Source organism: Amaranthus tricolor, chromosome 7 (assembly GCF_026212465.1).
Source record: "Amaranthus tricolor cultivar Red isolate AtriRed21 chromosome 7, ASM2621246v1, whole genome shotgun sequence".
Taxonomy (NCBI): Eukaryota; Viridiplantae; Streptophyta; class Magnoliopsida; order Caryophyllales; family Amaranthaceae; genus Amaranthus; species Amaranthus tricolor.
In genome coordinates, this window is record NC_080053.1 from 28,435,834 (window position 1) to 28,463,035 (window position 27,202).

The window sequence follows — 27,202 nt, forward strand, 5'->3', positions numbered from 1 at the left end:
ATTCAGTGAAACCCTCGGGTAGAGAGCTTTTTATATTTCATTCAATAGATTCATGTTATGTTGGACCAAGTTTTTCTCAACATAGCAAAGGGAGAGGCTTGTCCCCGTTGTTGACTGTCGTGCTGAACCAGAGTCGACAGTCACTGGCAGAGAAGAACACTTATAGATGTCGCTAGATAAGATCTCCCCTCGGATAGACCATACTTATTTGCTTATGCAAAGGGTAGCCGAACACCAACTCCAGAAACCTATGAAAAAACGCAAATCGAAGCCTAGCCTCGACAAACATGCGTTGGGCTCGCAATAATGTAGCAACACAGCATTGTCCAGACCTAAAGAAGATAGTTATTCACTATTAATCCATTTCAATGTCAAATACATTGCACTTTTGCTTACAGCAGCAATTAACAGAAATATATAAGTATCATCTTTGCCTTATTATGTGATCATCTTCTAAAACAAAAAGAGATGGAGATAAGAGAGCAAAGAGACATATATCAAAGAAATTCAACTTCATTCCTTCGGTTCATCGAACACAAAAATCCTCAATGTGTCTGGTATTTTTCAAAAATCTTCAACTCAACTAGGCATTTGGAGGCAAATAAAATGGAATGAGGCCAACTTGTCTCAACGGCAAGTCAATTCATGTTGGAGTCATATTAAACTTTATAGCCAGTGAAGGTAAATCCTCGTCCTACGATTTCACCAGCACAAAACCATGCAAAGCATTCGAGCCCAAACAAAGCTGCAACTCCAACTTCTTCAACTTTCACGTCCTTCCTGTTCTTCCATGCCAGCTTAACTTGCTCGACTTCTTTCCAGAATGCTTCACGACGACCAGGCAAACTGCATCAAGCAATAAGAAATAAGCTCTGTCAATGATCTCATTACAAAATTATTCTTGTTCACACAAGCTAGATTTCTCTTGGTAAAAATTATTGGAATTTCATGGTCAACAACCAACATAAAACATACGTATATCTCTAGCAATAATGAAGTACTAAACAAATTACCCATGTGTCTATCATGAAGCTCCAGCTTAAAAAAGAATAAATGGGTTTACAATTCGTCTCACCCCTATAACTACCGCAAGGCTGCCTCAACAAGAGCCACTATTTGGTAGTCATCTTGAAATAAATAGATCACAGATACCTCCTAGATCATAATAATGTAAGCACCTTATTATAACATGTCCAGAAATAATTGACAAATTATCATTGTTAATTGTTATTTTTCCAACACAACAAAAGCGAGAGAGGGAGGCAGAAGCACAACTACTCCAAAGGAATTTCAGGACACTTGACAGTTGTATGGAAGGCAAGAGCATGGTCGATAACTGGTCCAACAGAATATCAAATCAAGCCAACCATTAGTCAGCTCTCATTTCATTTAAGATTTTGCATCCTAGAGTTCAGCTCAAGCAAGCAGATTTGATGCAAAGATTCCATAACTAACAAGCTACAATTCCTATCCAACTTCACTGTAGACACAAGGGAAATGCTGGGTATATCAACATATTGGTTTAATATTATCGAAGGCACATGTCAGGAGGCTAATTTCCATCATGTTCTAATATCTTAAAGGAGTCTTAAGTCAAATTTCTTCAAAAAAAAACATGCATATGAACAAAAGCACAAGATAAACCACAAAGGTCCCAATATTTTCTGGCCTATAGACAAGACACGATACTTTCAATACATCAATTTGACAAGCAAAAAGAAGCCAAGCAAATGGACAAGGTTTTTCAAACTGCTGAAAACAAACTCAACATCACTTGAGACAATTTAGATCACATGCAAGTTAGTGTAATGAAAATTATATCAAGATCTAGCAATCAAGACCCACATTTCCAAGTAATCCTCGATCGTTCTCCACTCCAATTTACAAGAATGAACAAAGTACAGCAAGCAAGATTAGGACATGCACCTCGACATTATGCCTCCAACGGAACAAGATAACATGAACAGATAATTAATTAATCCTATTCCCATCTATGATAACAACATTCAAGAAAGCTTACAGTTAGTCGGACATAAAGACAAATAAAACTCAACACCCTCTGAAACTAGCTAATTTCGTATGAATACTCACCTTGCAAGGCGAGTGTAAAACAATTGCTTTGCCAAACGATTGCAAGTCTCAACAGTGGCAGGCTCTTGAATGTGTTCCTTGTTTTGCTCTATCGTTTGCTTGTAATAAACTTCACCATGTTTGGAAATGAACTGAGTAGCCTGACAAGCCTTGGACTGCAACTGACGAAGTTTTGATGCCATTGAATTCTAGAACTACAAATACACAATGTGAGCGCATTTTAGAATCAAAATCATCACATACTCATGACACGATTTCTGAAAACATGAACAATGTTGGCCCGTCTCGAGGGATAGAGCGTGGTTGATTAGACAACAGATTCGATAAAGACAAAGATAGAATGCACAATAAGCTAATTAAACTACAGGTCCAACTAAACTATAGAAAGTTACCTGTGTATTCACAAGGTTTTAATATTATGCTGGATAAATGGTAGTACATATTCTAACAACTAGTAAATATCTACTAAAGTTTAACAGTTATAGGTTACAGATTCAATAAGTGTCTTTGCGTCATTCATCACATAGTAAAACACATGCACAAAAGTGTTTTTTCACAGTAAACACTAGACATCCCAATTGCGAGAGCATGATAATATACGACTCCAAATGTTACATTCATTTTATTCTCCTATGATATGATGCTACAATAAGCCATAAAAATTAAAACCTAATACTCTCTCCATTGCAATCACCAAGCCAATCTCATCCAAATAAACACAATAAGCCTAAAAATAAACCATAATTACGAGCAGTATACGTAAATAAATGTGACCAAAACAAGGATAATTTTGCAAATAACCAGCATGACTAAATCAAAACGTCCTCTGTAAAAATGTTCAACATATTGCAGAAATGCAATTCAGATTTTGCTTCCAAATCAATAAAATTCTATGCTGGTGCTCAACGAGGTCCACCTAAACAAGAAAAAAAAAAAAAACCACACTTGTGGTTCACAAAATTACTCAATCCGCAACAAATCATTTTATTTTCGCGGTTGTGCAATTGACTTTATTCGTTGCACTAGATATGGAAACAGGACATGTAACTCTATAGTCCAAATAGATCATCATAATACCACAAGCCATTCAAATATCCAAGAACAATTCAAGTGAAATCATCAAGGACATTATCGTAGTATCATTTTCTACAAGGTTTGGATTCATGTCTTCGCCACATTTCAGAGACAGATTGAAATTTTACAGATCACACCAATATGAGAAAGAAACATAAAATTAACAACATATCAGAAATCTACATTACTAAACTGTAAAAAGCGAATCAGAAAATTAGGCATCAAAACCGCCAAAATTAGAGACAAACATTATACGAATGAAAATTGGAGAACTACACCAAATACGCGAAAATGAACTATAAATTTTAAATCAAAACAAATAAACACTTACATTACGAGATCTGCAGTTGAATCAATGGAGAATGAAAGTAGAACTGATGATGAGAGGAATCGAATAAGTCTCAACAACCAAAAATAAGAAGGAGAAACAATGATGGGAAGGCAGGAAGGAAAAGTCGCCGAACGGCTGAGATAAATGTGTGGAAGAAACAATATGAACACGAGTTTTTTAGGGTTTAGGGTGAGTTAGAGCGACTCAGTGAGTCTGAATAGGTGAGCAATTTTTATGAATATTTTCCCTAAATAAAGCTATGGAAAAAATAATACCAAAATAATTTGCAAATTACAATTTTAAAGTTTAACACTTTTGTGAATTATAATCTCAATGTTTATTTTTTGCAAATTACAGCCACCAAAGTATCAACATTTGCAGGTTTAAGCCAAAACACAAAACTCAAACCATTTTGGTGATCGAAATTTTAGATTAGGTGGTTGGAGTTCTATGTTTCTGGCCTGAACCTGCAAAATTTGATACTTTGGTAGCTATAATTCGCAAAACATAAACATTGAAACTATAATTCGCTAAAGTGTTAAAGTTTAAGGATGTAATTTGCAAATTAATTAAATATTGGATCAGCTCATATTAAGCCGCCTCACGATGAGACGGTCTTAATAAAAAATTTATCTACATTTTGCATCATCCATGTAGAAAAAAACGAATAATTCGGACTTAGTCCAAACTAAAGGTGTTCATTTAAATTATCGGGTTGATTTTAATTTTACTTTGAAGTTGAATTTGATTAAAAGATACGGTAAATGTCAGACCGTTAATCTGTTTCAACCACCTCCAAGACTAGTCCGAACTAAAATATTGTACACAATCACTTTTGTCTATTCTTTTAATGGAAGTATGCACAATATTGTAGTATGAACTAAGTTCATACAAAATTTATACGAATGAGTAATAGTAAACCACTAATTAGAGTAATAGTAAATCACTAATGTCCTCATAGTTTACCTTTTTGTGTTCTTGTCTTCTTGCTTCTCTTGTTTCTTATTATTAGTTCTTGTTTTTTGTTTTTTTAGTTGGTTCTTCTTATTTATTCTATGTATATGCTTTTAATCTATTTTTCCCGTGTAGCTACGTCTTATTCTCCTTTTTCTTCTTCTTCCTTCTTTTTTCTCGAGCTGGGGGACTCCTTTGGCCGCGCTCTCCTTTATGGGTATGAGTTGCCGTTGTTCTTCCCTCCCTAAACCCTATCTATAGTTTTTCAATAAGTGGGATATACTGGGTAGGATGATAATGATAATGATGGTGAACCGCGAGTCTAAATAGTGAACTAGTGAAGAATTTTTGAAAAAGCTGAGCGAAAAAAAAAAGGAATTCAATAACCGAAAAATCAAACTATTTCAAAAATTGAGCGTGAAACTCCCAGACCTAAGGTTTGGGGCTGTTCGCAGTTAGTAACTGCGAACAGGTCAAAAAAGACAAAATAGTTGTTCGCAGTTACTAACTGCGAACAGCAAAAAATATATATACTAACTGCGAACAACTATTTTGTCTTTTTGCTGTTCGCAGTTAGTAACTGCGAACAGCTATTTTGTCTTTTTGCTGTTTCCAGTTAGTAACTGCGAACATTCCCAAACCTTAGGTATGGGAGTTTCACGCTCAGTTTTTGAAATAGTTTGATTTTTCGATTATTAAATTCATTTTTTGTTTTTCTCAGCTTTTTCAAAAATTCACTAGTGAAGTACTTTTTACTAATAAATTTTTAATCCAATACATTAGGCAAAATTGCTGTTGTAATTAGTGGTTTTTTCTTATACAAAGTTGGTATTGTAAAAAACGATAACCAACTGAAGATGAAATTTTTTAGAATTCACAAGATAACTTTTGCAAGGATGGGGATCATATGGATGAGGCTATATTCCATCTAACCAATCAATAGAATGGGAGTGTTTTTTTAATGATTTTGGTAATAAATGCGATATTAAATGAAAAGAGAGATTTAATTGTAAAAATAATATTAAATGATAGTTTAAAAAAATTTTAAATTATGGTGAAAATTATTTTTAAATAAGAAAATAATGTAAAATAAATAAAAAATTTAAAAATAAAAATTAATACAAATCGTATGCTGACTACGTTGTGTAGAATGGTCTCATCCCTTAGCCTCTTCATGCAAATTACCTTTTCAAGTTTCAAAATTGCTCTTTGGAGCATGGTAGGGCTTTAGGTCGATTTTAAATGTCAATTCATTGCATTATACATTCAAAACTTTCAGTATACTTTATGGGTCCCACAACACAACATTTATTATAAGTACATAATACTTAAAGAAGAGAAAAAATAAAGTATAAATAAAAATAAAAAACCTATATAAATGTGATAAAAAGATAAATTAAATATCTAAATAATAGTAAAAAAAGAGTGTGAACTATAATAGAAATTCTAAATTTTAATTAAATGACTGAGTCATCAAAAAAGAATGACCTGCTTGGAGATATTAACACAAGTAGTGGCTACTGCCAGCTTCCAAGAGATGCAAAAATACATGAGATAAACATCACAATAACAATACAATGATATATTGATATTCTAAGAGTCATAATCTTAAACTTAATACAACATTGCATTTATATCTCATTCTAATACTAGTATTAGACTATAACAGTGTAATGTAATTTGCTAGCTAATTTGTTTTTTAAATTCACAATTTACGAGAACATTAGCAGAACATGTGACATTATACTACAACAAGTAAGAACAAACTAGCACTAGGCAAATGGTAAGCCATTGCAGTCAAATCTCATTTTGATAGTAGTATATAACAGTGTAACATAATTCGCTAGCTAACTCGCTTTTTGAATTCTAATTCACGAGTAAATTAGCAGATCATGTAACACTAAACTGGAGCAAGTAAGAACAAACAAGCGCTAGGCAAATGGTAAGCCATTGCAGTCAAATCTCATTTTAATTGTACTATCAGACTGTAACAATGTAGCATAATTCGCTTACTAGCTCGCTTTTTGAAATCGAATTCACGAGAAAACTAGAAGATCATGTGACGCTAGACTGCAACAACTAAGAACAAACAAGCACTAGGCAAATGGTAAACCATTGCAGCCAAATCTCACTCCGATAGTAGTATTAAACTACGGTGTAACATAACTCGCTTTTTGAACTCGCAATTCACAAGTAAATTAGCAGATCATGTGACACTAGACTGCAACAACTAAGAACAAACAACTGAACAAGGCTAATGGTACGCCATCCCAGTCAAATCTCGTTCTGATAGTAATTTTAGACTGTAACATTGTAACATAATTCGCTAGCTAACTCGCTTTTTGAATTCTAATTCGCGAGAAAATTAGCAGATCATGTGATACTAGACTGCAACAAGTAACAACTAACAACAAACAAGCACTAGGCTAGGCAAATGGTAAGCAACCATTTTACTCCATAGAAAACATTAGCAAACCACTCATTTTTGGCCCTTCTTTTTCCACAAGTCACCCAGCATCCTAATCCCAGAACCTTTCTTTTTCCCACCCCCAAAACTGTCCTCTGCATCATCATCATCATCTAGTGATCCAACATACCCACCAAATCCACTAATGGGTGGCGCCTCAAATATGCTATTGAAGTGATTATCCATGGAAGCACATCTCTCTGACATACGCCCTTTCGTGTCCACCCCACCAGCAAGTACTGAAGCGGCTGCATCAGCCGCTTTTCTCCATTGCTCAGTTTGCACTTTCATCCTTTTCATCTCGTCCTCCAACAACTCCTTTGCTGCTTCGGTATCAACCAACTTCTCCTTCAACTGACCTTCTTTCGCTCGACTAACTTCTAAATTTTCCTCTAGTCGCTTCACTTTTGCTGCCATCTCTTCTTCCCTCGTACGATCCAATGCTATGCTCGATTTTGCTTCGTCTAGTTCTTTCTTAAGGGTGTCATTCTCTTCAATCACACCCCTCATTTGGTTCTCTTTCTCATCTATCAAAGCTCTCAATCGATCCAACTCTTCATTCCTCGACACTGCCTCATCACACAACGAAACCTTTTCCTTTTCGGGTTCTTCTGATATCAAAGAATCTTGTGACTTCATCTCCTTCACATCATCCTCAACCAGCTTTTTCTCCACCAAAACCTCAAAAACATCTGTTTCTCGACTCACAGGCACTTCATAATCACACTCGCCCCTAGAGACTTTCTTTCGAATTTCTACGACACTTCTAGGCTTCGTCACAGTCTGAATCTTGCTGCCTTTCTTATGTAACTCGGCTTGTGCTTGCTTCTTTGCAGTCTCAGCAGAAGATAACTGATGTTTCAGACTCTTGAGTTCATGTTGTGCTTGCACTAGTTGTGTTTCGAGATCTGTAATACGCGTGCCAAGCTTTTTCTTGTGTGCTGGTGGGTCTGATTGTGTACCAATCCTCGGACTTTTATCAGTCATGGGGCGGTGGTGGAGCGGATCAGAATTGGAGCTAGAGGTTCTTAAATGTCGAGGTGCTCGTGCCCTTGTTGGGGATGGCTTTTGAGGCCCTTCTGCACCCCTGTGCACACAAACAGAATGGTCTTGAACACATACTGATGCAATAACAGTTTATAATAGGGCTTAATCAATGAATCAGATATCTTACTTTTGTCTAAGCATGTCTTTGATTTAGCCCAATTGATCAAGAAATCTGTAAGATGATAAAAAAAAATTGTAAAGATAAGCGAAAATAGATTCGTATGAAGTGTAGGAAATTAATAACCATGTATATCGTCTATCAGGGAAGTAGCTTCTCGTGAATTATGAATCTTCACAGAAATTTAATTTTAATGGCAACCAAACAATCTCAAAAATAAGTCGGAAAAATGGAAAGCAGAAGAACATAGAGAATGATGTGAAAAAATTAACACTTGAACAAATGTAAATCCAATTAGAGGAAAAATTAAACAAATAACTGTTTAGAATTTCTCTTCCCTTTTTTGAATCTACCCGATAATTAAAATGAAAAAATATTTAGAATTCGATTCAATAAAACTTTCCGTCTTTTTGGGAAAGTGTATAAGTCAAAAAGCATTGCATAGTCCAATTTTATTTTTAAAAAAGATTTTTGTCCTCAAAAGTAGACAAGGCCCTTTAACCCACAGCAAGAAAATGCCTTAAAAGTAACTCTAATACTCCTCCGTCCTCTTAAAATAAATTGCTACTAAGGTGAATAATTAAGTTGTTGATTGAAGCAAAACAAAAAATTTCATCATTCCATTATTGGCTACGATCTAGAGTTGGTTTTGAGGTCTACACAACTGTATTTTTATTAATCATAATAAAAAAATTATTTCTGATAAACTTTAACAAAAACATGAGTACACGATGATTTAATAAGTCAATTCAGTACAGCCCATTAGATTATACTTGAAAATCTTTAATCCCATCGAAATAAGAACATAAAAAATAAATATTAATTAAACACAAAAAATGAAAAAAGCCAAAATTGAAATCAAAGGGCAAAAAAAACATCATCATACTTAACATATTCGCTTATAGAAATTATGACAAGATCTAACAAGTGATGAAATATGATAAATTATAAAAAAAATCAAGCTACAAAATGCAGAAAAACGCAAAAATGAAATCAAAGGGCAAAAAAATATCATGGTCGTCGTCAATCATTATCATTATACCCAATGTATTCATTTATAAAAACTATAACAGGGTCTTGTACATAGGCAAAACCACATCAGGGGCCGGCGGAGGCCCACCCCCTTGCCCAAAATGCCACTTTTTGTAGTTTTAGCTTGTTCCACTTATTAATATATTACATATAATATAATTTAAAGAGTGCATAATTTAACAAAAATTTCTATAAGTCAATGGTTTGGATAACACATTTATAATCTAAGGTTAATGTATCAAATTTAAATTTAAACTATTATTTTTTAGTAGATGAATAAATTTAATTAATACTATAATATCATTACTATTTATCTTTCATAATTTCACATTCATCCTTTTTTTTAGTATGTGTGCTTATATTTTTGCTATTAATTTAAATATAATTTTTATTTGGAGATTTAAAATTCAGCTCTATTTGTTAAATATAATTTTTATTATAATTTAAGTTCATTTCGGTCTATATGATTTTAAAATTTTCATAGTTAAATTAGTTGTTATATAATAAATAAATTGCTAATATATTGACAATTTGACCCTTTTAATTCGAATTCGTGGCTTCGCCCCTGATCTTGTACATGATAAAAAGACGGTAAACCATACTAGAATTAAAGCTAGAAAATGCAGAAAAACCCAAAAATCAAAATCAAAGGACAAAAAAACATCATAGTCATCAGCATTCATAATCATAACCAGTATATTCGCTAATACAAACTATAACAGGGTTTTGTACAGGATGAAAGACGGCAAACTATACAAGAATTAAAGCTAGAAAATGCAGAAAAACCCAAAAAATCAAAATGAAAGGACAAAAAAACATCATAATCGTCATCAATCATCATACTCAGTACATTCTAATAGAAACTATAAGCGGGTTTTGACGGGATGGAATACGGCAAACTATAAAAGAATAAGCAATAAAATGCAGAAGAACCCAAAAATGAAAATTAAATGACAAAAAATAAAAAGCAAACAAACCTGTAGAAATGAAGAATTTCAGGCTTTCATGGATGAGAAATTCCAGAATTAAGCAAAAAATGGAGGAAGCATAAGAGTAATGTGGAAGAATTAAAGACAGCAAGAGTCACAGAACGTTAACTTTAAAGGAGAGAGAAGAAAAATGGAAGTTTGAAATTAATGGGGGAAGTGGGAGTAATTAAATTAAAATGACCCAAATTTATTGGGAAACTACCCTTTTTAACTGTTTTATTATCTTGTTGTTGTCCTCTTGTCCCTTTTCAAAGTTCAAACACTTTTGAATTTTTTTTGCAAGTCTTAAATTGTCCTATCTTTTTGTCAATCATCATTTTCTTTCCCGTTATTGATAAGATAGGTTATTCTAAGAAAATTTGAAAAAAATAAGATTATTTATAATAAAAATTGTTAAAAATTAAATTTTGGGTAAATTTTAATCCCAAAATAATCGTGCTTGTCTTTAAAGCTAAGTTTGGTATATATTCGCTGTTATTAACAGTGAACTTAGAAAACTGGTCCAAAAATAATCAAGGGTTTGTTCGCTATTTGTAACAGCGAACAAAAGCAAACTTAGTCAAAGCAGGTTAAACCTTTGTTCTCTGATACTAACGGCGAACAAAGGTTTGACCTGCTTTGACCAGGTTTGCTTTTGTTCGTTGTTAATTACTGCGAACATATATGTTGACTTTTTTTGACTAAAGTCTCTGTTCGCTGTTACTAACAACGAACAAACCCTTGACATAAATTTCAGCACATACATTATTCGCTATTAATAACATGAAGTATGTACCAAACCTAGCTTTGGAGGCAAACACTTTTATTTCGGGATTAAAGTTTGCCCAAAGCTTGATTGTTGACTATTTTTGTTAAAAGTCTTATTTTTTTCAAATTTTCTTAAAGTAAACGGTTATTTTTCATCTTTTGGGCTTTGAATGTGAAATTTATTTATTTTTTTTCTATATCTGACTTTTTACTGAAGGTGATATGTTAGCGTAGTTATAACTTATTAATGTATGTTCACGTAAGTTTCATCACAACATGTCATTTTTACTAGCAAACTCATATTACAATGAAACTTATATCGTATTAAGTTTGTTACGAATCTTATTGATATTTCATGTATGTTGAGTAATTGGGCTGTTATAGAATTATTTTTTTTGGAAAATAAATCAATAATTCATGTGATATTAGAATTACTTTTAATATCAAACTCATCCTAGTATCACTATTCATCCACAATTATGCTTCTTATTTTGTGTAAATGCAGTGTGTGGCAATTGATAGTAATACTATAGCATTTATTTTCACAAAACATGAAAAAAAAAAATAGTACAATACACATGTAAAAACATCATAGGTATTTTATTGTATCCTAAAATTTATCTACTTGAACAAACGCACTATTTTTTTATTCAAAAATTAAAGTTGACCACAATCTGAACTGTAACAGTTATAACCTTTTGTCAACAAGTGCTCGTTCGAGAATCCTACTTTTACCCCTTACTTTGCTTCTTATGAAGCTCCACCACTAAGCAACTCCAATCCCTTTGCACTCCCATCATCATCACCAATAATATATGCCATGAAATGAGCTTATGGTGAACATCATCACCCCAACTTATCAATGGTTGATTTGGCTTTGGCGATGACAATCTTGGATTAAAGTCCTGTACCTAAGTCAGTTTTCTTTCATTTGTAGATACCTCATATGTCAGGTGATACTTGAGTTGAAAAACTACTTCCTGGTGATGAAGGTATTAATCTACCTTCTTTTTCAATTTCCCAGACCCTGTGTTGAACATGAGTATTGGGATGATGATGATGACCTGAGTCAATTATCCTATCTACTTGCACTAGCTTCAACTTTATTGTGATTATATTTATCAGTGTATATTCACAACTTCATTCGAGAAGCATTTAATGTGATAACTCAGTGTTCCCAATTTTGTTCATAACCATAAGCGTACGGCATCTACTTAGCAGTTTTCGTCTCCACAAAGAAACCTGAAATAATGAAAGTATAATCATCCTCACATTATGAATTTAACACCAAAATTGCTTTCAGGATGACTTGTAAAGCCTACTTGCAGGAAATTACTTACTTTCAAGGCCAGGTCAAATTGCAAGACCATGCTGGTTGGCATATTGCCATAAGAATCATAGACCTCGAAAACGACTTGCAACAACCATCGTTTTATTACACGAGCACAATAAAACAAAAAATTAAAACGCAATGGCACATTTAATCATTTCAATTTCATAAAAACCCTACAATCTATCACTCGCTGAAATCTGCTTTTCAATTTCCTGTTACATACGTGTGTGGGGGCTAAAATAGGGAACATGGATAGAAGTATTTTTCTCTTGTTGGGGGGATTTTGCTGATGGGTACAGGCTGTTTGGAGTAAAGGTAAAGAAGTCGGAAATGGATGATTCATTCATACACACCTAATGCCAAGCAACTCCCTGAGCAGTTGTCCTAGCTCGAGCCTCAGCTAACGAAACAGCCATGGCCAACATCATCTGTTCCTCAAAGCTCTCAGGAACTATCGGGCCAGGGATGGAAGGCTGGAAGCCACTGTCGGTCACATATGACGGTAGTTGTGGTGGTGGATGAAGTAGGTACTCAAAATGATTTTCGCCGACATTTGAGCAGCCACTGCTAGTACCAACATCATATGATGGTAGATGAGGTGGCGGCGGTGGGAGTACGACCTGCATGTTCTCATTTGACTCATCAGAACTAGCATATGTGGTCCCAGCCTCAGCGACCTCTGAGTTGTGGTAAAATCCCCATTCTTCCGCTGCCATCCTTTGATCATGCAAATTCTTGGAAGTTCTCTCAAAATACTTTCTTTGAAAATTCTTTGCCCTCTTAGAATTCCATCTACGATACATTGAAGGTAGTGGTGGTGGAGGTGGTGGCGGCAGAATATCACTCTCTCCTTCGGAATCATCAGAGTTAGCATAGCTAGTACCAACTTCAACAACCTCTGATACTGGACACACCTCACATCCTTCGGCCAACATCCTAGAACTACACATTTCCTTTGCAGAGGAGATTTCTGCATGTTTTCGTTGACCCTTCTTCACCCTCTTTGAGCTCCTGCTACTGCTTGGAAGCATGTCTAAAGGTGATACAGCTTCACTATAACCAGAGGAAGATTCTCCAGTCAATTGTTGACGCTCAGCAAGGGCAGCAATTGCACAAGCAAGACCACTTGAAGGGGATGACGATGATCCAGCCATTGCCGCTGCTGTCATTGGTGACATATAGCGATCTCCAATTGGATATGACTCGGGCAATGCATCAAGAGAGTGTATATTGCCTCCTTGTCCATTTTCCTACATAAAATCAAGAAAAAGAAAAACAGAACAGAAAACAAAGATCAGCAGCTTAGAGCAGAAGGAAGACTGCCAACTCGATGAACTGGATGAGCCTATTCAAACTAATCGCAAACCATTTGAAATATTTTTGCTAATTATTCAGCACAAAAATTCTTGGCAAAGATTTTCAAAAACAAAACTTACTGCAATATCTCTATTTACTCATAGTAAAAAACGTTTTCAAAAGACAAAAATAATATAGAAGTATATTGTCACATGTCTTCATAAAGGATCAGCAGAGAAAATGGCAGCAATGTCCCCTCTCTCAATTCTAGAGTGTATAAGTAAAGAGTATCAGATATAATAGACAAATAGTGAAATAACAGGCAGCAAAATATCAACTACTGAATGCCACAGCTCTGTCAGAGGCTAATCTGTAAGTCTCTAAAAACCAACAATGAAAAGTAACAAGCTACAAAATAACCAGACATTGGATATTCATTAAGGATAAATATAAAACTTTTCATCAATCAGTGAAGGGAAACAAAGATTAGATTCCCATACACCACCATATTAAATAGTAAATGAAAAGCAACCAGGTAGCAGTTGATAACAAATTCCCTCCATTTCTAGACTTCCGAATTCTAATATCATCAACTGAATGTAGTGTTTGCCTACAGCAGGATTCTAGTTCTGTCTCTGTACAGCATCGAAAACAAAGAGGCATACATAAATTCCTTTGTCTTAGTGTATTATTTAGTCAATAGACTCCTCAAGGGCACCAAGCGTTTCCAGAGGACATCACATGTGACTTCAGAGTAGCAAACATTAAAACCTGCAATTTTAGCCTATTTACACTTAACCATGGTTTGCACAAATCAAGTTTTCTCTCTAAGATAAAAATAGCAAGTTCCTATAGCAACAAAATTCTAAAAATTTATCAAGAGCCCTTCTCTTACAAGTCTATTGCAATACAGAAATCCTAACATGTAGTCCGGTATGAAGGATTTGATTCAAAAAGAAAAAGAAAAGAATTACGACATTTTTCCATAAATGGTTTTAGAAAAAAGCCTATATGTAATTTTCCTGTTCTTTCTTCTTGAAACGATGGGAAATTGGGTTAATAAATGCAGCAAATACTTTTGCCAGGCATGACCTAACACATGATACTACATTTCTCCTCCTCCCCCCCCCCCCCCCCTAAAGCTCTCCGGTTTCTATAAACATGAACGATTTTACATAATAGTCCCTTACATTCCCTCCCCATCCATTCTTTCTTTACTTTGATTTTGAAAGCAAAAACGAAAGCATCAAATATATGAACAAGGGTGATGCTGCAACACATAAACATAGGAATAGCAACAGGATAACATGATTATATTAAAAACATTTCATTATCCCAATTCCGTTAAATGAACCCACCAAGGGTTTGGAGGATGTATACAACCTTATCTTTGTAACAAAAAGGATGTTTCCATCTGACCCTTGATAGCAAACATGATCTACACATGCTTACATTAGCACTATTTGCTGAAACTGAAAGTCTCCTTAAACGTCTTCCATAAGAGTGAATTAGCAATTAACATGGTTCACAAAGCATAGAGAGAAGTATACACATTAAGTCATTCACAATGCCATGTGGGAGCACACGGACATACCTACAACTCAGACTAAAAAAGGTGAAAATATCTAAGGGGCAACATTAACAAAATTGAGTAATTAAGGATGTTGGCAAGTAGAGAGCCGTTTTAAAGACAAAAAAAGGTCAAATATACATTTCAAAGTATAAGCTTAAATGTGTAAGACTACAATACCAGTAGCCTATTTGCAATCATCTATGCATGTTTAAGCAACCATTAATACCTGAATAGAAAGCCAGATAGCTTCCATAACCATGATATCTTCAAGATCCAGGTCAAATTCATCATTCCTGCAGCAAGATCAACACATTAGCAGCATTACAGTAACAAAAGAAGCAAACTACATAAAAGCCCCAACACGACATTATGACTATAAAAGAAGCAGAATATAAACAAAATCCCTTCCTGCAAAAGAAGACAAGAATATAAACTAAAATCCCTCCCTACTTGTATCAATCTTTTTAATGACGGTGAAGACCAAATGCTGACAGCACACACTAGAAGAAATGATAAGGAAGAGATTTTTTATGGTGCCCAAATATCTAAAAGGTGATTACCATTTACAATATATAATGAGCAATTAGATGTTCTACTATTCTATGACAACCATTTTACAACTAAACTAAAGTGTTTGGGACATCACATAAGTCAATAAAAAAAAGAGGAATTTCATGAAAGGAAAATTTTAGAAGGTGACTAAGAGAGGTGTCGCATAAAAAGAAGTGATAACCTACTTCAATCAGAAATGAGATGCAGTCCCTCAAGAAATCTCTTAGATACTTGAATTAGAAAAAACTCATTTTCTCTTTATATGAAATAAACTATACAAGGTAACCACAAAGAACGGAAATGTACTTCCTCCGTCCCATTTAATTTGCAGCATTTTCCATTTTGGTCCGTTCCACTTAATTTGCATTATTTCTATTTTTAGACTATGGCCCACCACTTCCTTTTAATCCCATCCATACATTTTAACTCTCTTTTAATTTCATCCACACAATTCATTATCTCTCTTCATTTATTAACATTATCTACCTTTTTCTTAAAAAATAACAAATTTCTCTTTGATACAAATTATACAGGACAAAAGGAGTACTATTTACTGTTTCAGCATATCAAAATAGCAAAACTATCAAGAAATCACAAACAATTAATATGACCCATAGCCCAACTTTGAAAGTGCTTCGAGAACATGCAACATTTCTTCATTAAATACACATTCTTAGAGGACAAAATCAACTCTCATTGGCATTAAGAATAATCAGTGTAGGCTTCCCATGCAACAGAAATGATGCCTAAATCCATCATTTGTAATCTTCATTTTCCATCTCTTTCCTAGTTGATGGAAGAGGCTCAATAATCTGCAAGAAATAACATTTGTCTTGACTATTTTTCATCCACTTCTTGCAATTATGAGTCTTTAAGAATGATATATTTCTAGTGGGATAGATTGTGAATAATATCTTCATTTCCATCATTGTCTTGGCAAATGGGTGTTAACAAGGGATGATATGTAGCTAGCCCAACAAAGAATAAATTCCACCACTAAGGTATACATAGAAAATGCTTCCGCAAGGGTTTCTGCACTTCACATGCATAAGCATAGACATTTCATTCAGTTTATGCTTTCATGCTGCTATATTATTCCTAAACAGCCACCTTATATTACATTTTTTTCTTATTTAATTATAGTGGCCGATAGTTTTCCCCATATCAGTTTCTCTGGCAGCAATAAAAACGATAGAGCTACAAACGAAAAGAGACTGCCCAGTGAAGCCATCATCAAATCATAACAAAAATCTGAAGTACAAGGTGCAAGATGCATCCTATAGGATTTATAGCTTTAATACATAGAAAAAAGTGAAACAACAGACGTAAAAGCATATAACTTATAAGCACTCATGAAGATAGAATTTCAAGCAACCGAGTAGAAATACTACCAGCTTTAACAGAAAGGACATATTTGTTATGTAAAATCTGTTACATACACCACAATGATCATCATCATCATCAAACTGCTATTAGAACTTCAGTATTTTGCACATCCTTAGGCACCATTAAAACACTAACATACTGAATGGGACATGCAAATCCACTATGTCTCCTATCTCAATAAATAATCACCTTCCTCAAGCTACCCACATAACAGCAAATGATCATTAAAAGAATTGTATAACAAGGAGTGCAAAAATTTTAGTCGTCAACCAATTTCTAAACATTCAATAGCTTCCCACTACCTTCCCAATATTAGCAATAATTAGTAATCTTGTGCTTTCCTGAACTCCTTATCCTATGAGAGACGTGATCTCCCACTCACTGATATTTCTAGTCTTATATCCCTCACCAAACTCCCATAAGTCCTATGACCCATCCTATGCCTTAGGCCCTATACGTAGTATTTAAACCAGAAAACAGTTCTCAAAGACACTATTAAACGGGTCACAAACTTCTTTTAGTTTTTGATAAGAAAAGGCTTAAACACTTGCCTAAGTATCGATGATATCATCAACTGCATGACTACATATCATAAAAATAACAAAGTATAAGTCAAGAGAACTCTTGTAAACAAATAAAGATGGCATATATGCCCGTCTTAAATTTGGAAAGGAAATACTTAAAGATATTAGACATAAGTAAGTGTGCTTTTGTAATGTTCTCAATAACATCACATTATGAAATCTTACCTTCTTAAGTAGGGGCTATGAGAATCAGTTGCAGCAAAAAAAATTCATAGCTAATGAAACTTTTTCTTAGAACCATTCTGGAAATGTGCATATCATTTATTTATTGATTTGGTACATCATCTTAGAAATAAAAAAAGGAAAAATTTACAAGACATATAAATATAGCTCTGCACCAAAATTGGGATGGCAAGCAGTGACTCACCTCCCATTTCTTGTATACTGGGGTTGTCTGAGCATTTGTATACCACTTGAGTCTTGAGAAGGGGTAGTTTCTTCACATTCTATACCTTCAGATGTGCTGCAATCAATGTTTTCTGTCCGAGTATCTCTATTGGAAAGGCTCACTTCTTCTTTTCTGTGTTGTTTCTCCTCTTCCTCCTGGAGCTCTTGCTGCCGCATCCGAATCTTCGCCTCAATAACTTTTTGTTCTTCCTGTTCAAGTGTCAACACAAAAATGAGCACAGATATTGCTACAATCATCAATCCCAGAAAAGTACAATAAAACATGACTTACTATTTGCTCCAGTCCCCTCTCCTCTTTTGATTTTTCTCCTCTATACTCCACAGCATAATTTGAGGTCTTACAAAAAGGGCATCTATATACATGTTAAGCAAAGTTCAAGTCCGAAAGTGAAACAAAAGCAAATAAGTTGTACAATCCCGTATAGAGTTCCCGATTTTGAAAATAATGGACAGTAGCAACTTGCAAAGAAGGATACTGTGTAGGTCTCGTAGAATTTGGATTCTTCATCTGTAGAAAACACTCTGACAAATGAACAGAAGACATAGATAAGCCAAAGTGATTTCATATTCAGCGTCAATTTTCATTTACTAATACGAAAATGCATCAACAAAAGATATTATCTATGGATAGATACCTGTACATATGCTTTTCAGACAGCATCTCGACCGATTAAGAGTAGGGTAATACTACAAGAGCAAGACAGCTTACTTAGAAACATAAAACTCAAAAGAGCTCAACAGTACACCATCTACAACGCATATATACTTGATAGAACAATTAGAACCTATACCTAAATGAAAATGGTAATGAAATTCCTTCCCTAAATATGAGTGTCCATAATTTATACCCAACACCAAGTTCAACAGGGGCAATGAAAAAAAATGAAATTTACAAGAAAACTTAGTTTTTGGAGTTGCACAACTACACCATGGTCCATTAAATTCCTGGTTCCTAGAAGAAATTATAATTCCTATTGCCATCATTTATGTCCCTCGTTCAGATGACACCTAAATGGAAGAGAAAAACTGGATTTGCAGCTAAATTAATAAAGCAAGATTAATACTAAACGAATAGTTCAACAATGCATAAATGATTACAAGCTAAAATCATAACCACTTGGAAATGAATATTCCAAACTTAACCGGAAACTGTAATAGCAAAACTCAAAAGAAAGGAATAAAAGAAAGAAAGGAATACAAACCAAAAAACAAATGGGGCATTCTTCAAGAAGGGCGTTTCCGGAACTACAATCACAATCATCCCCTCCAGGATAACAAGGAGCAAGTTTTGATTCAAGAATAAGTTTCCTCAACTTCTTATAATCAACATCTTTAATCTGATATAAACCTTGCGGTCTTGTATACTTTTCATCTACCACCTGTCGCTTTCTCCCCAGTTTATTCCCCATCAAATAACCCCAAACTACTTACTTAAGCCCAAAAAAATTCGCAATTCCTAAATCCAGCATAAACCCTAACGTAACAGCACCACAAAATCAACTAACATGGTTTCTTTCAGTAGCAAACTAAATTTACTACCAAACACCGATTCCGATACCAATTCTTCACTGTAATCAACAATCAATCAAAAAAAACACAAACCATTAAAAAATTAATAACAGTCCACAGATTACAAACAACAATTGATGTAACAGAATAACAAAGTGTTAACCTGAAGGTGGAAGGGATACAAAAAGAAGGAATTGGTGGAAGAAGAAGATCAGAAATCAGAAGTTTCTGAGAGAGAATGTGATGAGAGAGAAGGATAGAGAAGAGAGAGAAAGAAGAAGAAATAATTTTTGTTTGCTTTCGGAAATTGTTTGAGCAGTTCAGTTGCCGAAGAAATAATAATAATACGACGACAAGAGAGAAAGAAAGAAAAAGGAAGCAAGGAAGCCTCGACACGAACGATAATACCAAGAAAGGTATCGTCTACACTCTAGTCTACGCAAAATTCATTTTATGTCTGATTTGACCATTTAATTTTATCGATTATTTTTACTAGTTGATTTAAACGTAAATTAGTTGATTGATAACAATATGATATCTCCCACAAAACTCGTTAATTTACTAAATGGTAGTATCATAGGCAATGGCGGATTCAAAAAAAAAGTCTGCCAATTTTTTTTTAAAGTAAAACGTACTTAATGAATTTTGAACTCTGATCATATAGAATATGAATCAACTCATCTAGGGTATATTAATTTACATATATATTACTTGATTTTATCTTTAATTCAAATGATGTCAAATGACTTTAATGACTACAAACTAAATTTGTCCATAATCATAGGTGGATCTACACTTAAACATTATATAGCACGTGTTACCTATGAATTTTTTTTAAAAAAAAATTAGTTTTAACATTTTTCAGTTTAACTATGTTAGGAATGAGATTATTTGATTACTTAATCTTCTATTTGTACCGGTTAGAATTATTTAAAAATTTATTTTGCGAAACACCCATGTTTCTTTTTGCAGCTGGTCTCTTGAGAAACCGTCTCTTTGAGAGACGGTCCTCAATCCCAAGCCCTTAATGCTGATTCCTTTGAGAGATGGTCCTCAATCCCAAGCCCTTAATGCTGATTTCATTAATTATATATAAAAAAAAGAAAAACTTAAACAATATTATAACTCAGCAACCAGCATAGCTCCTTTATCAAGACACTTTCCTAATTCCAATGAATATCATTAATCTCTCCTTTTGAAAACCACCCATGTAATTATTGCATTAATCTTTTTAAAAAGTTCCATATTATCAATAAACATCATTAACATCCTTTTTTATATTATCAGTAGAAACACCATGGATGCTTTCATGGAAGAATTCGATCAGCACAATCATTTCTAAATTTTGCGATATTTTTGAGAAGGAAGAAAAAAGGCTAATATTTCGTTCTTGATTTTATTTAAAATTAAACCTCCAATTGTTATTTTGTTTTTTGAAATTATTTTCTATAAAAATTAATTGAAGTAAAACCCCCGACTGTTGTTGTGAAGAGAAAGAATAACACAATGACGTTGAACATGATGATGAGAATACAATATGTATTAAGTGTACTGTAAGTTGGCATTAAGTCTAACGTAAGTAGGTATTAAGTGTGTTGTAAGTTGGCATTAAGTATGATGTAAGTTGGCATTATGTTTTATGTAAGTAGGCAGTAAGTCTGATGTAACTTAGCATGTATTAAGTGTATTGTAAGTTAGTATTAAGTCTGGTGTAAGTAGATATTAAGTGTATTGTAAGCTAGTATTAAGTGTATTGTAAGCTAGCATTAAGTATGATGTAAGTTGGCATTAATTTTGATGTAAGTAGGCAATAAGTCTAATATAAATTGGCATTAAGTATGATGTAATTTGGCATTAAGCCTGATATAAATTGGCATTAAATCTGATGTAAATTGGCATTAAGTCTGATGTAAGTAGGTATTATGTGTGCTGTAAGTTGGCGTTAAATTTGATGTAAGTTGGCATTAAGTTTGATGTAAGTAAGAGTTGACATTAAGTCTGATGTAAGTAGGCATTAAGTGTGCTATAAGTTGGAATTAAAGCTAATGTACGTGTGCATTAAGTCTGATGTAAGTATGCAATAAGTGTGTTGTAGATTGACATTAAGTCTAATGTAAGTTGACATTAAGTTTGATCAATTTGGCATTAAGTATACTATAAATAAGGATTGAAGATGATATAAGTAGGCATTAGAACACAAAATCCTTAAAATGTAAAAGGATTTAAAATACACTAAATCTTTGTCATAACATATACAAATAATAATAATAAATCATTTCACATAATTTAATAATCATAAATTTTCTTAATACACAATTAAATTATTTTTTATTCAATCCCCTACACACTACTTCTTCTTTGAGATGTATTTTTTCGCTCAGATTTTCTTCGAACCATTAACAACCATTGAAGCCTATTTGATTCACAGCAACCAATGCCGGTGAAGGGGCAGTGTAACAAGGGCAACAGCACAAGGCCCCTTGCATTTTTCTTGAAATTGGGGTAGTATATAATTTGTGTATAGTATTTAAAGTAATTTATTTGGCTTACTGGTAGCGCAAGGACGCCAAGAGGATGGGAGTGTGATGTGGTTAGTGTTCAATTCCTAGGAGTTATGATCCTTATTTGGGTCTAGAGCCTTCAATTAATTTTTTGTTTTAAAACCAATTTGTTTTAAAATTCTACTCTATTATTTTGTACTTTCTCCGTTCTCAAACACTCGTATCGATTGTGAGATGTTGTGTGGGAAAATGTCACTATCAGTAACAAGTATAACGGAGCGAAGAAGTATTTTTTAAAAATTATCACAAAATAAGTTGTATTTCTTATGGCAAATAAATATTTTAATAGAATAATGAACATTTTTCTTAATATAACTATTAACTAATTTTCTAAAATCAGTAGTTACTAGAAAATATATCACATATAAAGAGTGAATGGCCCATTTTAAATTATTTGTACAGAGCCTCCATTTTCTTTGAGACGACCCTAACGCATACAATCTGTGCAGATGTAAGTTTGACCTCTTCTTTACCATTACACAAGAAGAGATGTGGTTTGCAATTAGTATAGATGTCTTTGTCAACACTGTGTATACAAAACAATCATTAAAAATAGCATTAAATGACATAAAAAAATATTGACAAAAATAATCATAAATGTAATATTACAATAAACTTAATGCCAACTTACAGTACGCTTAATGCCTACTTACATCATTCTTAATGCCTATTTATAGAACACTTAATTCCTACTTACAGTATACTTCCATCATCCGCTATTGATATGGTTATTCTACAATTTCAGTTTAATTGTATTAAATGATAGTATTCTTAATGTCATATTACATCAGACTTAATGTTAACTTATATCAAACCTAATCTATTTATATCAACTTAGAACAGATTAAATGCCAACTTATATCAAACCTAATGTTATTTATATCAACTTAGAACAGATTAAATGCCAACTTATAATAGACTTAAAAGTCAATTTACACTAGATCTAATGACTAATTATATCAACTTAATGCCAACTTACACCAGACCCAGTGACAATTTATATCAAGCTTAAATTCCACTTATATTAGACTTAATATCCACTTATATCATACTTAAGATCAACTTACATCATACTAATGCCAACTTACAATAAACAGAATTCTAATTTAGAATAGATCAAATGCCAACTTACAATAGATTTAAAGTCAATTTACACTAGATCTAATGCATATTTATAATAACTTAATGTCAACTTACATCAGACTATGTGCCAATTTATTTTAAGCTTAAAGTCCAATATTAGACTTAATACCCACCTATATCATACTTAAAATCAACTTACATCATACTAATGCCAACTTAAAATTTATATAATGTCAATTTACAATAAATATAATCTCAACTTAAAACAGATTAAATATAAACTCACAACAAACATAATCCCAATTAACTTAACTCAGATTAAATGCCAATTTATTACTTAATGCCAAATAACATTAGATCTAATGCAAATTTAAAACAAGAAAAATTCCACTTATATCAGATTTAATTTCAACTTAGAATAAACATAATCCCAATTTATATAAGAATAAATTTCAATTTAAATCAGACCAAATGCCAACTTATAATAAACCTAATATCCACTTATATCATATCTAATATTGATTTACAATAAATATAATCCCAACTTATATAAGAATAAATGTCAATTTACATCAGATCTAATGTCAATTTACATGGAAACAAAAACACTAGTTTGAATCAAAGGTATTATGAACATCTAATTTACTTACGATCTTTCATCTGTTTTCATTTTCACATAGCATGGTTTTGTTTTCTTGCGTTTAGGCTTAAGGCTTGAATCATCATCATCAACACTCATTTCCTTATGAGATGAGATTTTTCAAGTTCTCCATGACAAAGCCTAAAGTTTGTTCATCATCATCATCCATGACTAGAATTGACAAATATTACATATTAAATGCAATAAAATAACAAATCGAAAATTTATATCAAAACACGAAAAAAAACCCAAATGCAAAACCTAAAAACATAAATTTGCTTGACAATTTTAAATACCTGATTTAAATGATGAAACTGAGCAAACTTTTTGATGAAAGAGAAGAACTCAAAAATGGAAGAAACTAAGCAAGATTAATGAAGCTTTTTTCATAAATTGGAACATGATAAAACCCACTTCTTAAATTGGGTCATGATAAAATTCACTTCATAAATTGGGTCACGAAAAACACAAAAATGGTAGAATGACAAAAATGGTGAACTGAGCTTGACAAGATGAAAACCAAATGAAAAGGGTTTTGAGTATGAAGAGATAGAAAGATCAGTGAGAATTCAAATGGTGTTTTGGTTTAATGATGATCAGTTTATCACATTAATTGGCGCGGATAACAATGAGCCAGCCAAATGATGGGTACAGATTTCAATTTAAGCAAATGCATTTAATTAATTAAACAAAAATCAGTAAATTATAATTCTGATTTTTTTTTTGGTCGGACCATTTAAAGGCAGTCTCTCAAAGAGTGTCTTTCATAAGATTTTGTGTTCTTTTTGTCAATATGGAGACAAAACTAAAAAAAAACACCTACGTTTGTTAATTAGCAATGAAAGTATAATATATATTGCAGAAATTTTCAAATAAGACAGTCTTATGGTGAGACAATTTCTCTTGGGTTGACTCATGTACTTATGTACACTTATTATCCTAGAGCAATCACTTATAAGTTATAACCTTAAAGTGATATCAGTAATCACTTACGATAGTTTTAAAGTTATCATATTTTGTAGTGTTAAAGTGATCAATTATAACTTTAAAATAATCATTTACACTCTTTAAGTGACAAATGGGTTGATTATATGAGCTGGTCTTATAGTGAAGCGATCACATACAAGACTTGATGCACAAATTCTTGTATGAGATGGTCTTATTGTCCAATTAATACAAATTATTAGTATATAGTCTCTTTGTTATGAGATCGTCTCACCAAGAAATAATCTCTCACAAGAGTAGCTTTTTTGCTATTGTTTCTCCTTTTCCGAAAGCAAACTTGTTTCATCTATCCTTCATGGACTAAGATACATGGGTGCATGCACGGTCGGATCTAAGCGATATGCGCAACGACTCAGGGCTTTATTATTTTGAGGATCGATATTTTTTTTTCATAATTAATAACAATTTGGAGATAACTTTGATTACATGAATTTAAGTATAAATTAGGTACATTGATTGGGCTCTTTAATGTGTTGTTATGACTCATTATTCAAGTCAAGGTAAATATGTTCATACATACATGTAGACATGTAGTATAGAAGTACCTATGAAGAAACCAAACGATTATTTAAAGTACTATTCCATTTTAGTAGTCTTTTGTTTTTAATACTTTTATTTTTAGTTTGCCAATTTTTAATAAAAGTCAAAACATTTGGTCAAGGAGGATCAAACTTCATACTTGACTTAATTCAGCAAAGTTGAAGAAGGTTTTTTGGAAAATTTATTTTGTCAATTATTGCTTAACTAATTTATCTATAAAAATAAAAGCTATTAATGAAGAAACAAAATTGACACGTGTCAAACTCTCAGTGAAAATTTTCCCCCTCATTTTTATATTGACTTGGCAGGTGAATTTGCAGTGAAAATTATTTCCTAATATAGTACAATTTAATATGCATAAGAAGATTTGGTAAGCAGTATTATTTCCGAAGTATTTACCTCGGTAAAAGAGAATAACTTCTTGATATAGCAAAATGAAATATGGCTAAATTTATAAATCGGTATTATTTTCCTATATTATTTCCAAAATAAAAGAGAATAATATCTTGATATAGCAAAATTATTTTTCAAGATCAGTTATCAGCTGTAGAATAATTATATCTTCATAATTATACTAATATGTAAATTCATGTCCTTGCATATTCCTATTTGCTTAAAAAAAATTAGTTTTATTTAATAAATAGGTATTTTTACCTATAAATAATTTTTTTAAAAAACAATTATAAGAATGGTAATATTTTTTCAAGATCTTTAAAATGAGATCAAATTTGTAATATTTTAGACTCTTTTTTTAAAAAGTTCAAAAAATCACTCAATTATTCAAAAAAAATTAAGCTTTATTATAAAAATTAAATTTATATTATTTTATTAAAAATTTTAAAGTAAATTTATTCATAAAAATATAGTTATGAAAAAAATAAATATAAGATCTCACTTGACTAAATTTTAGCTAAAAGAGGTCAAAGAGGGAGCTGTTGTCCGTTGAACAACCAATCGACAAGAATAAAGTGACATAGTCTGAAAATTGAGAAAAAGTGACATGAATTTGCATCTCACTGACGTGCAATTGCAAATTACTTGCCTGCTTTCTATTTGCTTAAAAAGTTTACTAAATAGATAATATTAAATAAAAATTATACAAACGATCTTTTCTTTCAAGATCTTTAAAATGAGACCAACTTTTAATTTTTTTGAATCTTTTTTAAAAATTGAAAAAATCTTTCAATTATTCAAATAAAAAAATAATTAAGCTTTATTGAAATAAATCATTTAAATTTTTTTCAAAAATTGTGAATTAACCGTAATCATTTTAATTGTTGTAACAAACTTAAGTTATTCAAAATACATTTTGTTTTACCATTTATTATTTTCATAATTTTATTGAAAAGAAATTTTAAATATACATTATATATATATATATATATATATATATATATATATATATATATATATATATATATATATATATATATATATATATAGGGGTAGGATTAGGTGAAAACTATTAATGTGGTGAAAACTAAAACCCAGACCAAGATATACATTTTGTTTTGTGGCAAAAGGTATACATATTATCTTATAGGGTGTACATATTTTTCAAAGGAAAAAGATCATATAATTTATAAAAATGTCATTCGAATATGTACATAGTTTATGCATGTATGTACACCTTTTAGCAAATATTTAATTATTTACAAAATTGCCACTGGAATATGTACACCATTTAAGCTTTATGTACACATGTTTTCGGTTTTCACCATTTTTATTGGTTTTCACACGATCCAAATCACACACACATACAAACACACACACACACAAATATATATATATATATATATATATATATATATATATATATATATATATATATATATAAATATATATATATATATATATATATATGTAATTTTTAAAATACTAA

At 32.3% G+C, this 27,202-nt stretch overlaps 3 protein-coding genes across 3 annotated transcripts; all 3 read right to left on the minus strand.

Annotated features, from left to right (window-relative positions):
• Nucleotides 1–322: 322 nt before the first annotated feature.
• On the minus strand, nt 323–3,713 carry LOC130818215 (uncharacterized). Its single transcript, XM_057684300.1, has 3 exons — nt 3,497–3,713; nt 2,092–2,285; nt 323–846 (listed from the first exon to the last, which is right to left on the minus strand). Exons 2-3 carry the CDS (start codon nt 2,271–2,273, stop codon nt 660–662), a joined length of 369 nt encoding a protein of 122 aa, XP_057540283.1. The 5' UTR covers nt 2,274–2,285; nt 3,497–3,713; the 3' UTR covers nt 323–659.
• Nucleotides 3,714–6,708: 2,995 nt separating this feature from the next.
• On the minus strand, nt 6,709–10,280 carry LOC130818216 (interactor of constitutive active ROPs 4). The gene is made up of 3 exons (XM_057684301.1): nt 10,092–10,280; nt 8,092–8,136; nt 6,709–8,004 (listed from the first exon to the last, which is right to left on the minus strand). The coding sequence occupies exons 2-3, from the start codon at nt 8,103–8,105 to the stop codon at nt 6,930–6,932; spliced, it is 1,089 nt and encodes a 362-aa protein (XP_057540284.1). The 5' UTR covers nt 8,106–8,136; nt 10,092–10,280; the 3' UTR covers nt 6,709–6,929.
• A 1,926-nt stretch (nt 10,281–12,206) lies between these two features.
• On the minus strand, nt 12,207–19,902 carry LOC130818217 (E3 ubiquitin-protein ligase DA2-like). The gene is made up of 8 exons (XM_057684302.1): nt 19,655–19,902; nt 19,185–19,550; nt 18,618–18,669; nt 18,459–18,504; nt 18,254–18,335; nt 17,942–18,171; nt 15,279–15,345; nt 12,207–13,433 (listed from the first exon to the last, which is right to left on the minus strand). Exons 2-8 carry the CDS (start codon nt 19,389–19,391, stop codon nt 12,537–12,539), a joined length of 1,581 nt encoding a protein of 526 aa, XP_057540285.1. The 5' UTR covers nt 19,392–19,550; nt 19,655–19,902; the 3' UTR covers nt 12,207–12,536.
• Between the last annotated feature and the right edge of the window lie 7,300 nt (nt 19,903–27,202).